The 13,865-nt window shown below is 36.9% G+C and overlaps 1 protein-coding gene across 1 annotated transcript in view; it reads left to right on the top strand.

The window, feature by feature from the left end:
* FCHSD2 (FCH and double SH3 domains 2) overlaps positions 1-13,865 on the top strand; it is a 303,207-nt gene that overhangs the window by 218,903 nt on the left and 70,439 nt on the right. The window contains exon 9 of the mRNA XM_021704593.1: positions 7,750-7,872. Within this exon, the coding sequence (XP_021560268.1) occupies positions 7,750-7,872 (123 nt within the window). The remainder of the gene's footprint in view (positions 1-7,749; positions 7,873-13,865) is intronic.

Raw genomic sequence — 13,865 nt, 5'->3', positions numbered from 1 at the left:
ATTTAAGGTCAGACAATTGAGATTGGCCAGTCTGAGAAAGGAATTGTATATTTAAAGTCTGATTTAAAAGATAACACATAAAGCAGTAATCATTAAATGTTGTCGATGGACTTAAAACGTGTAAAGATATATTTGTACGGCAGTAATGGCGCAGAGGAGGGAGAGAGTAGAGCTATGTAGGACTTGGGATTAAGTTCACATTAATCCAAGCCAGTTTGCTTTAGATGTTAGTTGTAGTTTCCAGATAACCACTACGAAAATCCAAAAAAATATAGAATAAAAGAAACATCAAGGGAATTAGAATGTTACACTTGAAAATGCCTATTTTATAGATCTCATGAGGAGATACTATTATTATTTCTTTATTTTTTAAATGGGGAAACTGAGGCCCAGAGAGGTTATACTGTTTATTTACATAATAGAATCAAAACTCAAAACCAGGTCTGTCACAAAAATCCCTACTATAGGTCCTATAAAGGAAATAGATGAAAATCTTGGGTAGAACATAGAAATGGTTAAGCTTTATTATTTTAATATCCATGTTTTACAAGTACTGTACTCTTTTGACTCCAGATCAGGAGGTTAAAGCTCAGGAAGGTTCAGTGTTTTCCTAGAGTGATATTTTTAGTAAGCGGTAGAACTGGATTTGAATGCAAGTGTATATGGTTCAAAGCTTTCTGTCGGACCATGCTGCTTTCACAGTTGCAACCTAAATATTGAGATGGTTTTAGCCCACTCACAACCAGTTATGCATGCTAGTAAATAACTCAACAGGACAACACAGATGTTATAGAAAAGCAGTATTGAGTTTTTCTTTCCTGGAGTTTTGTAATTCACAGACGGGAACTTTTTGTTTCCTCTTTCACAAAACCTGAAGTAACTCAGTGCTTTTAAACAAAACAACTTGGGTGATCTCTTTCTAGTTTCACTTTACATCAATTGACATATTCATCCATGTGTTAAAATATTTACAAGGATACACATGCAGCCCAGCACTTGCTTTTCTCCTTTTCATTTTCATTTTTTAGTTTTTTTTATTGAAGTATAGTTGACACACAATGTTACATTATTTCCAGGTGTACAACATAGTGACTGGCCAACTCTGTATGTGTACGCCCTGCTCACCACAAGTGTAGCAGCTACATGGCCTCATACAACATCATTGCAGGACCATTGACTATATTCCCTATGCTATCTATACCTTTCATTCCAATGACTTCTTCAGTCTCTCTAAATTTGTAAAAATCTACTTTGTCTGATTCTGGTTATGTATAGCTGGGGTCTTCTCAGAAAGATAAACAAATGCAGGCAGGCAATCATTGTTCTCTTCCATCGGCGAAGGGGGACTATAGAATTTCATGACTTAATTTTAAGAGAGCTCATATTTATCATCATCTTGATATTTATATCCTTGACTTTTACCAGAGACTATTTTAGAATGCCCATTGCTCTTAGAAAAGAAGAATTTGCCTTTCTAGGCTGCATTAAGGAAACTCAGGAGATTTCAACATAACTGTATGACTACAGAATCTGTGCCCTTCCTGGATCTAAATAAGGAGGCCACTGTTTAAAGTTCTCACTGTAAGGGAACATTGCATCAAATGCTTAGAAAAATGACACATTTTCTTTCTCCTAACTCCTGATTCAGCATAATTTTCCTCTTCAGATGAGTTCCAAGAAGTTTATACTTTATTGTAAAAAAAAAAAAAGTGTTCAGTGGAACATCCAGTATTTTAAATTTCTGAATTTGTCTTTAAGACATCCCAGGTTTTTTGTTTGTTTGTTTTACTATTTTGAAATGTATTTGCTATTATGAGTTTGGGTTCCAAACTCAAATGATTTTAGAGATCAAGTTGATCAAATGAGTACAGACGGCAAGGATAATAATATATAAGGAACGTGTGGTCCTTTGGTAACAGAAAAGAACATGGTTGCTTAATTTAAATTCAGTTTTTCAAATTGAAAAACTGCTAGACCATTAATACATGTGGCTGATCAAAGGCCTGTGGTTTTTCAATTTAGACATTACAGACTTCTTCCCTTAGCAATTTGTATCAAATAATTTTTTTAAACTTTCACTATATTTAAAATACATATTTGGTTGGATTACCCACCAAATTTTTGCATAGCAGAGACCACTAAGGAGCTCATACTGCCAGATTAATCATATTTATATAAACCTTGAGGGGCACCTGGGTGGCTCAGTCATTGAGCGTCTGCCTTCGGCTCAGGTCATGATCCCGGGGTCCTGGGATCGAGCCCCGCATCAGGCTCCCCGCTCTGTGGGAAACCTGCTTCTCCCACTCCCCCTGCTTGTGTTCCCTCTCTCGTTGTGTCTCTCTCTGTCAAATAAATAAATAAAATCTTTAAAAAATAAAAAATAAAAAATAAACCTTGAAAAAATGCCTCTCCTGCCATTTCTGAGCAAATACATGAATTCTAATTTATTATTGTGATTACCATTACAAAATCTGTGGCTCTTCACACAGCTCTCAGTATTACGAAGTTTGTGCATATCTGCTCATTTGAAAATGAACAAACAAGTATACTTAGAACATTCTTGTGCCTTGCTCATTAAATGCTAGACAGGGCTCAGATGCATCTTCACCATGCATGCCCTTGTCAGCTGTTATAGTTGTGACACATTTACCATTTATTGAAAGCTTTAAATAGTTCTTAACTTACTTTCAGTTTTCAAGAAATACGTGTAGCTGGGCACCTGGGTAGCTCAGTCCCTTAAGCATCTGACTTTGGCTCAGGTCATGATCTCAGGGTCCTCTGAGATTGAGCCCTGTGTCAGCCCAGCAGGGAGTCTGCTTCTCCCTTTCCCTCCCTCCCTTCCCCTCCCTTTCGCCCCTGCTCGTGCTTGCACACATTCTCTCTCAAATAAATAAATAAAATCTTTAAAAAAGAAAGAAAGAAAGAAAGAAATACATGTTCCTTTTGAAATGTACTAGTGATTCAGTAATAAAAATGGTCTACTTCAAACTTTTAGATCTGTTTAATTGAAGAGAACCAGGAATATAAGGCATGCTATTGAATTATTTCTTGTAGTTAATTACCTAGATGAATCAAAGCTTTTCTTATAATACAACTTTCAAAAGAAATAATAGTATGGCGTTATAAGCTACAGTTGTCATTTGTTACCCTTTAGTGAGGAGTCTCTTAATTGCAAATAACAAAGACTCAACTCAAAGTAGCTTGACCAAAGTAGGAGTTTGTTAACTAATCACAGAAGGGACAAGGGGGTGCTTACTCAGAAACCACCCAATCCAAGGACACTCCCTGTCCCTCCCTCTACCCCCCAGTCCCAGCTTCACTCTGCCAAATTTCTCATCACTGCTTTTCCTTGTGAGTAAATCTCTTCTACTGAAGATAGACTTCCTCTATTTGGTAGGAAGAATAGCCATTTGATGGTAAAGAATAGGCTATTTTGACTCAGCTTCCATCCCAGGGATCACCTATTTTAGGTCAAATGTCATTAGTAAATGTTAGCTGCCTGTGTCAGCCATCATTATTACTATTTGAATGAAGAGAAGTTGCGGGGGGAGAACATTCGAAGCCAAGAGAATAACTTAATTGGAAACATGAAAGTGAATGTCATTTTCTAAAATGACTCAGTGTGGTTGGGATGTAGAGTACGATGCAGACAACAGTGATGAGAGATGGTGCTAACAAGAGGTAGTTTGGGACTAGATCGTAAAGGGCCATAGATTTCAGTTAAAGAATGGTGACTTTTCAAAAAATACAGTGAGAGCCATTGAAAAAAAAAGAATTATGGCCTCACTTTTTTTTCCTGATCTGATATTCAGGCTTTCTTTTTATTTTTTTATGGAAAATTCCCAACATAGACTGCAATAAAAAGAGTTGTATAATGACTCCAGTGTACCCATCACCCAGCTTTAATAGTTACCAATATATGGCCAATCCATTGAAGATTTTTAAGGAAGGCAAGAAAGGAGATTAACATTGTGCCACTTCCTTTGTTTAATCTTCACAGTGTACCTGTGGAGTGTATGGTATTCCCACTTTCCCTAATTACAAATGAGAAAACCATCAAAATGAGGAAGTAAGTAACAGTGCTGGCCTTCTAATCCACATCCAACTTACTTCAAAACTCAAGTTCTTTCCCATGCTACATCATGCTGCCTCTAATTCTGATGTTAGTGTGATTCTGTTGAAGATAGCTGCTGATCTGCCTACGTGCTGCATTGGGGCTGTTAACCCTGTTCAGGATGGTAGACTTCTCTGCTCTAGCCACTCTCCCTCCTCCAGGGTCACCAGGATCTGAGTCTACGTAGGTGCTCAACCTAATCAGCTAAAATAACTATTTAGTCCGTCAATCCTCAAAGTATGGTCCCCAGACCAGCAGTAAGCTGTTAGAAAATATAAATTCTCACCTCCCCCCCCCAATCCCAACCTACTGAATCAGAAATTTGGAGGCTAGGAGCTCATGATGCCTGTATTGCCATTTGCTGTGTGGGGTGTTTTGGGTTTTTTTTTTTTTCCTTCCTATTTGCTGTGTTTAAATAAAATGCCCCAGTTGTTTCCTGCAAATATGAGGTTAAGACTATCTACCAAGAGCATTTCCAAGACAAAACCATATTAGAAGAATTTATGTTTCTTTTTTAACAAGTTCATGCAAAGCATGTCCTAAGTTAGGAATTCTTATTCAGACAACACCAGTAGTCTTGCTGGGGATGTGTTACTTAACTACATGCAAAGGAATTTTAAGGAATTTATACTGCCTGTATTTAAAGTGCTTGATGGTGCCATCTGGTGGTGTAAGCACTATAAAACGTGCAGCTTTATTAGTGCTTCAGGAATAGAATGTGTGTATTTTTAAAAAATCAGTTTTAGGGGTGCCTGGGTGGCTCAGATGGTTAAGCGTCTGCCTTCTGCTCAGGTCATAATCCCGGGGTCCTGGGATCGAGCCCCATATCAGTCTCCTGGCTCAGCGGGGAGCCTGCTTCTCCCTCTCCCTCTGCCTCTCCCACTCCCTCTGCCTCTCCCCTTGCTCATGCTCTCTCTCCCTCTCTGTATCTCTGTGTCTCAGATGAATAAATTAAAAAATCTTTTAAAAAAATAAATAATTAAAAACAAATAAATAATTAAAAATTCGTTTTATAGGGGCGCCTGGGTGGCTCAATCAGTTAAGCGTGTGACTTTAGGTTTCGGCTCAGGTTACAATCTCAGGGTTGTGGGATTGAGCCCTGTGTGGGGCTCCATGGTCAGCAGGAGTCTGCTTGGATAGTCTCTCCCTCTGACTCTTCCCCTGCTTGTACGCATGCTCTCTCTCTCTCTCTAATAAATAAATGAATCTTTTAAAAAAATCAGTTTTATAGTAAAAGTTTAATGGAATAGCCAAACATAAGGTGTACAAAGAATTTAGTATAAAACCTCCATCGCGGATTCTTAGATATACCAAAACACAAGCAACAAAAGAAAAATGGCTAAATTAGACTTCATCAAAATAAGAACGTTTGTGCATCAAAGGACACTATCGAGAAAGTGAAAAAAATAGCCCACAAAATAGGAGAACATATTTGGAAGTCATACATCTCATAAAATATATATATCCAAATAAACGAAGAACTCTTAAAATTCCACAACAAAAAGACAAACAAACCAATTTAAAAATGAGTGAAGGACTTGAATAGACATTTCTCCAAGGACAATATACAGATAGCCAATAAGCACATGAAAAGATACTCAACATTATTAGTCATTAGATAAATGCAAGTCAAAACCACAATGAGATACTGCTAAGATGACTTGAATAATTTTAAAAAACAGAAAATAACAAGTGTTGAAGAAGATGTAGAGAAATTAGAACCTTCATACATTGCTAATGGGGATGTAAAATGATGCAGCCGCTGTGGAAAAGTTTGGCAGTTCCTCAAATAGTTAGATATAGAATTACCAGAGGACCCAGCAATTCCACTACTAGGCATATACCCAAGAGAATTGGAAACAGATGTTCAAATAAAAACTTGTACATAAATGTTCATAGCAGCATTATCCATAATGGCCAAAAAGTGGAAACAACACAAATGGCCATCAGCCAATGAATGGATAGACAAAATGTGGTATATCCATACAAGGGAATATTATTTGGCCATAAAAAGAAATGAACTATTAGTACATTGATGAACTTTGAAAACATTATGCTACATGACAGAGGCAGGCGCAAAAGGACACATGTTCTATGATTCTATTTATATGAGATGTCTAAGAATAGGCAAATCCATAGAGATAGAAGGATTAGTGGTTGCCAGAGGTGGGGGGGAAGGGGGGGCATGGGAGTCACTGCTAGTGGATATGGGATTTCTTTTGGGGCAATGCACATGTGCTGGAATTAGATAGTAGTGGTGGTTGTACAACATTGTGGATGTACTAGAAGCCACTGAATAGTATACTTTAAAATAGCTAAAATAGTGGATTTTATGTTGTACAAATTTTACCTCAATTTTTAAGACCTCCATTGATAGGCAAGAGTCCAGAACCTTTTTTGATTATTATTATTATTATTATAGATATATTTTGCCCATACTTGTTGCTAATATGTATGCTGTTCTATTTTTTTAACCTAAAATTATTTATACATGCTTTTGCAACTATAGTTACCACAGTTTTTGTTGGCATACATATTTTAGTCATTTTATATATGTATATATATATATATATATATCTCATAGCTTAATTGTTTTTCAAATGTTTGGTGGTTTTTTTTTTTTTTTTTTTCCTTTCAATTTCAGTGAGTCCTACTCTAAATGCTTAAACAAAGAACATTTAAAACTCCTTAGAGACATTTCATTGGTATTTCTTCCCCAAAACTGTACTTCCGAGTCACTTTTTTTTATTTTTATTTTTTTTAAGATTTTATTTATTTGAAAGAGCACACAAGCAGGGGGAGTGGCAGGCAGAGGGAGAGGGAGAAGCAGGCTCCCTGCTGAGCAAGGCGCCTGATGTGGAGCTTGATCCCAGGACCCTAGAATCATGACCTGAGCTGAAGGCAGATGCTTAACCGACTGAGCCACCTAGGCGCCCCCCGAGTCACTTTTTTTAAACCATTTCTATTGTGTTTTTTTTCTCTGCTCTATAGTAAGAAAAACTTATAATCCCTACCAACAGTGGATGAGGAAAAATGGAGGAGATTGGGGTGCCTAGGTGGCTCAATCGGTTAAGCATCTGCCTTCAGCTCAGGTCATGATCCTGGGGTCCTGGAACTGAGACCCATGTCAGGCTCCCTGCTTCTCTCTCTCCCTCGGCCACTCTCCCTGCTTGTGCTCTCTTGCTCTCTCTCTGTCAAATAAATAAATAAAATCTTTTTAAAAATGGAGGAGATTAATGTTTGCATGTCTACTCTGTTTCAGGCACTGTGCCTGGATCCTTTCACATCCATTGTTTCATTCCACTCCCATACCTACTCTGTTATAAAGTGACTACAGTGGTTGACGCAGTTAATAAACAGACAAAGTCAGAACCTAGCAACTTTGTCTCCAAGTTTTGTTCTGTTCCCACAGCTTTACCAATATTGGATTTTCTCTTTTTTAGTTTTTATTTATTAGAAAGATTCAACATTTTCCCAGGTGATTGTTTACTGTTTACATGTACGCATATATAACAATCTTTATCTTTTGTCCACTCATTATTCATGGATTTTAAACTGAATTTACCTTGTGAACACTAGGCATTATGTATCAGAGCTTTGTCATAATTTTTTTACTTCTGTTTACTCTTTTACAGGCTCTTGATGGAAACGTATATGATCACCTGAAGGATTATTTAATAGCCTTCAGCCGGACTGAGCTAGAGACATGCCAAGCTGTGCAGAACACATTCCAGTTTTTATTAGAAACCTCCAGCAAGGTGAGTTACCTTTAGTGAAATATGTGATGTTATCCATTTTAGAATCTAAAATGTCTTTGTATATAAACAAAATGAAGGTACCAACATAATAGAAGAATGCTTTAAAGGGCAGATTTCCTGGAAACAGTATTCCTTCTAACAAAGTTGGAAGGTGTTCTCTTCTCCTTGATGAGTTGGCACAAAGGGGAAAAAGGGAGGTGATGATACAAGCTAGATCAGGACATGAGCCTGCTGCCATATATGTTGCCTTTTTTTTTTTTAAGATTTTATTTATTTATTTGACAGAGAGATAGCGAGAGCAGGAACACAAGCAGGGGGAGTGGGAGAGGGAGAAGCAGGCTACCAGTGGAGCAGGGAACCCAATGCAGACTCGATCCCAGGACCCTGGGATCATGACCTGAGCCAAAGGCAGATGCTTAACGACTGAGCCACCCAGGCGCCCCTATATTTTGCTTTTGAGAAGAAATGATTTAAAGAGTTTTACCTTCCACTCAAAATAAATTTTGAATGCATTCAACTCATTCATATGGGGGAACAACAAGGTCATGTCTCAGTGCAAAGAATAATAAAAGGGCACAAAAAGGAAAGTAGCATTTTATAATCATTAAAGAAATGAATACTCAGTCCTGTTTCTTTTTAAATTAACCTTACCTTCTATATGCTATCATTCTTTGATAGTAATCTTGAAGTGTTGAGATCCAGCAGCTTTGCTGGCATGTTCACACTGTGTGCAGAGAAAACAAACAAAATTGTTTGAATTCTTTAGGATCTGACAGATTAAAATATTTTGCAGCAGAAAAACTGTCCTTTTGAAGATAAATTGTTCTTGTGATTAGTAATGTTATTTTTATTCTGATAAATGCATAGCAAATATTTCCTGACTGAATGCATGCATTTGTAAAAATATATTCATTTTTATAATGGCTATTTTTAAAGATCCAGTTCGGTCCTTTTTTTTGGCAGGGGAAGCAGAACTGGCTAATACCTTAAGATATTGTTTGGAAAAGCATCAGGGTTTCTTAAGAAGAGAGTCATAGACTCTTCTTCCTGAATACCTCATTATGTATGTATTCTTGTTTTCAGTGTACCATAGCTCTAATTCTATTTTTGGAAAAACATTTAAAATATAAAGTTGATGTGGAAATATAAAGATCACTAGTATGGTGCTTTGAAATCCTGTCATACTTCTATTTTCCTTTATTTTTACTCTTCAGAACCTAATACAGGATATAAAAGGATTGACGTATGGAAAGAAGGATGGACAGAAAGATGGATAGTTTTGTGAAAGCAAATATTAAGAAATACTAATTGGGAATACCTCTGTGGCTCAGTGGGTTAAGTGTCTGCCTTCAGCTCAGGTCATAATCCCAGACTCCTGAGATAGAGCCCCAAGTTGAGCTCCATGCTCAGTGGGGAGTCTGCTTCTCCCTCTCCCTCTGCCTCTCCCCTTGCTCTTATGCATGCGTGCTCACTCTCTTCTCTCTCAAACAATTAAATAAAATTAAAAAAAAAAGAAAAATGTTAATTGAAGAATCTAAGTAGTGTTTCCACTCTTTTTATTTTAATGTATGTACATTTGACATTTTCCATAAGAGAATGTTAGGGGAAAGAGTCTATAAAAGCATCTTGGCTTTGTTCCATTTATGGAGTCGTTGATTTTTGACTAGTGATCAAATTGTTTATATTTATTGGTCCATTCAGGGTTTCTGTTCTCTTTTTAGTACATTTTGATAACTTACACTTTCCTAGACAATTGTCCATTTCATTTATCAAATTTGATCGTGTATTTTTGTGTATAAACTTGTGTGTCTCTACAGTTGTCTCCTTTTTCATTTCTAATATTGTTTGTGCTTTCTCTCATGTTGATCAGATTTGCCAGTCTATTTTATTAATCTCTTCTAAGAGCCAGCTTTTGTTCTACTCCTCCATGTTATTGTTTATTTCCTTAATTTCTGCCTTTATTTCCTTCTGCTTTATTGCAGCTATGTGCTTATTATTTTTCAGACTTCTTTTTGTATTAGATCCTGTTTTAGTCTTTCTTGTTTTCAGGTAAATCCATTTAAAACTAAAAATTTTCTTTTTCTGCTTTAACTGCATTATATATGTAGGGCTGTTTGTTGCTGCTACATTTTTCCTCTTGTTAACCCATGAGTTATTTGAGAAGTGAGTTTTCCCAGTTTTCATTCAGTGGGAGTATGTAGTGGGGTAATGTTTTTCATTTCTAATTTTATTAGAAATTATATTTTGTTTTTATTTTATTACATTCTAATTTTATCAGGGGGATTGTCCTCTGACAAAATTGTCTGAAATCTCCTTTTCTGAGAATAAGTTAGATTGGATACACTACCTTTAGTTTATACAGCAGGTAAGTGTATAGTCTTAAAAAATAACTCATATTTTACACAGCACTTAATTTTCTAGGAGTTTTTAGCATATCCTCTGAGGTTGGTATTATCATGCCCATTACACAGAGAGGAAAACAGATTCACGAAGTTTATGTGGCTGCCCGAGATTGCATACTCAGACGTAGCATTTTCCACGCTCTACTACTATACTGTGTTATCTCTCTAACTTGTATTATTTGCGTAGAAAATGAATTTAAAATGTATAAACTGATTTGGGCACATAAAGAGATAAGCTTTCATTTTCCTCTGTAGTCACTCATATGAATATCTTGCTCCCCAGGGATGAGGAATAAATGAGATGCTCTTCTGTTTAGATTGAAAGTAAGAATGATGTAACTAGGGGAGATGAGCCCTTTTGTCCCAAATACCAGAAGAGCTCATAACTCCCAAGTTTTATGCCATGTGCTTTTCTGTTACAAAGAGCTTGTTCCGCTGTTCTTATTATACTGCTAAAAGAAACACAGTGATCTGATAACCAAGAGAGAAGTTTGAAACTCTTCAGGTTTTTATTCTACACCATTATTACTTTGTCTTCTTGGGGGAGGAGTTTATTCCCCCCTTCCCCCACCATATCTAAATTGTAACTGTACATATTCTCAAAGACACTTTGGGGGTAATCTGTACTGACACACTGTAGCTGTTACAGTGCTCTCTATATCTTTCATCCCCTAAAGGGAAACACCTGGCCCTAGGAGTTTTTGTTTAATTTTAATTATTTATGAAGCTTGCTTTTCTCCTTAATATTTTATGAAATGCTTTGCATATGTAACTGGAGCAGATGTTGTCATAAATATTTTCTCTAGGATAGTAACTCCAAAGGTAGTTCTACTGGCCTTTATAGTTTGTTCATGTGTGCTTACTTTCTGTCTGCATAAGTAAACTCTACTAATTAGTAACATAGCTCTTTAAACACTTCAGAAAATAAAAGTGTTATTCTAGATTTCCTTGGAAATTAAATTGTCTATTACTGCCATTCTTAATACTTTGAAGACTAAGCAAAAAAGTAAACTTAATAAAATGAACGGGAAAACTACATGATCATCTCAAAAAACGGGGAAAAAAGACACGGGAAAAGCATTTAACAAAATTAAACATTCTTTTATGATAAAACCACAAATTAGGAATAGAAGGGAACTTCCTTAACAGATAAAAGGCACATATGAAAAACCTACAGTTAACATCATGCTCAATGGTAAAAATCTGAAAGCTTTCCCTCTTGAGACAAAGATGCCCATTTCCCCCACTGTACTGGAAGTCCTAGTCAGATCAGTGAATCAAGGAAAAAAAAAAAATGGGGCACCTGGATGGCTAGTTGGTTTATCATCTAACTTTAGCTCAGGTCATGATTACGGGGTCCTGGGATTGAGCCCTGCATCAGGGAGTCTGCTTCTCCCTCTCCCTCTGTCCCTCCCCCTGCTTGTGCTTGCTTGACCACGCTCTCTCTCTCAAATAAATGAGTAAAATCTTTAAAAAATAGAGAGAGAGAAAAAACAGAAGGCATCCAAATTAAAAGGGAAGAAGTAAAATTACCTGTATTTGCAGATGATATAAATAGAAAATACTACAGAAACTACAAAAAAAGTACTAGAGCTAATAAATGAATTCAGCGAAAGTTACAGGTGTAAGATCAAGACATGAAAATCAGTTGTGTTTCTATACTCCATCAATGAATAAACCAAAAGAAAATTAAGAAAAAAATTCCAACTATAATAATATCTGAAGAATAAAAGACCAAGAATAAATTTAAATAAGGGATTGAAAGACTTCTACATTGAGAAACTACAAAACATTGCTGAAAGAAATTAAAGAGGACCTAAATAAACAGAAATAATAAATATGGATTGAAAGATTTCATATCACTAATATTTCAGTGTTCCCCAAAGCATTCTACAGATTCAATCATTCCCTATCAAAGTTCCAATGGCCTTTTTTGCAGAAATGGAAAAGCCAGTCCTCAGATTCATATGGAACTCTAAGGGGCCCTCAGTAGCCCAAAAACAACATTGAAAAGAAAAAACAAAGTTGAAGGACTCAGACTTCCCAATTTCAAAACTTACTGCAAAATTAATCAAAATAGGGCACCTGGGTGGCTCAGTTGGTTAAGTGTCTGCTGTCGGCTTAGGTCACAATTCCGGGGGCCTGGAATCACACTCCGCATCGGGCTCCCTGCTCTGCGGGGAGTCTGCTTCTCCCTCTCCCTCTGCTGCTGCCCCTGCTTGTGCTCTCTCTCTCTCTCTGTCAGATAAATAAATAAAATCTTTAAAAAACATTAATCAAAATAGTGTGGTACTTGCATAAGGATAGACATAGACCAATGAAATAGAATTGAGAGTCCAGAAATAAGCCCAAACATCTATGGCCATTTGATGTTCAACAAGGCTGCCAAGGCCATTTAGTGAAGAAAGAATAGTCTTTTCAACAAAAGGTGTTGAGACGACAGGATAACCACATGCAAAAGAATGAAGTTGACTCCCTGCCTCACTACCAATACAAAAATTAACTCAAGGGACGCTTGGGTGGCTCATTTGGTTAAGCATCTGCCTTCGGCTCAGGTCATGATCCCAGGGTCCTGGAATCGAGCCCCATGTCAGGCTCCCTTTCCCTCTACCCCTGCTGCTCCCCCTGCTTTTGCACTCGCGCTCTCTCTCTCTCTGTCAAATAAATAAATAAAATCTTAGAGAAAGGAAAAAAAAAAATAATTCAAAATGAATCAATGACCCAAAGCTATAGAGGTAAATCTTTATGACCTTGGATTTGGCAATATGTTTTTAGTTCTAGTATTAAGCGCAAGCAACCAAAGAAAAAATAGGTAAGTGGACCTCTTCAAATTAAAAGCTTTTGTGTATCAAAGAACATTATCAAGAATATGGAAAGGACAGCCTATAGGAGGGGAAAATTATTTATAATAATTATTTACTATTTACCGTTTATTCTTTAAAATTATTTACAATCATTTGTCTAATAAGGTTTTAATATCTAGAATATATAAAGAACTCTTAAACTCAACAAATAAGACAAATGACCCAATTTCATGATCTTATGGGTCTTGAGATTGAGCCCTGTCTTGGGCTCAGTGTTCAGCAGGGAGTCTGCTTGAGATTCTCTCCCTCTCGAGAGCCTCTGCCCCTCCGCCTGCTCACTTGCTTACTCTCTCTCTCTTGCAAATAATAAATAAATCTTAAAAAAAAAAAAAAAAAAGAAGAGAGGTGCCTGGGTGGCTTAGTCATTAAGCATCTGCCTTCAGCTCAGGTCATGATCCCAGGGTCCTGGGATTGAGCCCCGCGTCAGGCTCCCTGCCCCGTGGGAAGCCTGCTTCTCCCTCTCCAACTCCCCCTGCTTGTTCCTCCTCTCTCTCTCTCTCTCTGTCAAATAAATAAATAAAATCTTTAAAAAAAAAAAAGAAGATATACAAATGGCCAATAAGCACATAAAAAGATGTCTAATATCATTAGTCATTAGAGAAATGGAAATCAGAATCACAATGAAATAGCAATTTTTACCCACTGCGATGGCTTTAGTAATTTAAAAAAAACCAAGCACAGGGCGCCTGGGTGGCTCAGTTGGTTAAGCGACTGCCTTCGGCTCAGG

Source organism: Neomonachus schauinslandi, chromosome 11, assembly GCF_002201575.2.
Source record: "Neomonachus schauinslandi chromosome 11, ASM220157v2, whole genome shotgun sequence".
NCBI lineage: Eukaryota > Metazoa > Chordata > Mammalia > Carnivora > Phocidae > Neomonachus > Neomonachus schauinslandi.
Note: the sequence above shows the minus strand (reverse complement) of the source record. Positions and strands in the feature narration are given on the sequence as shown.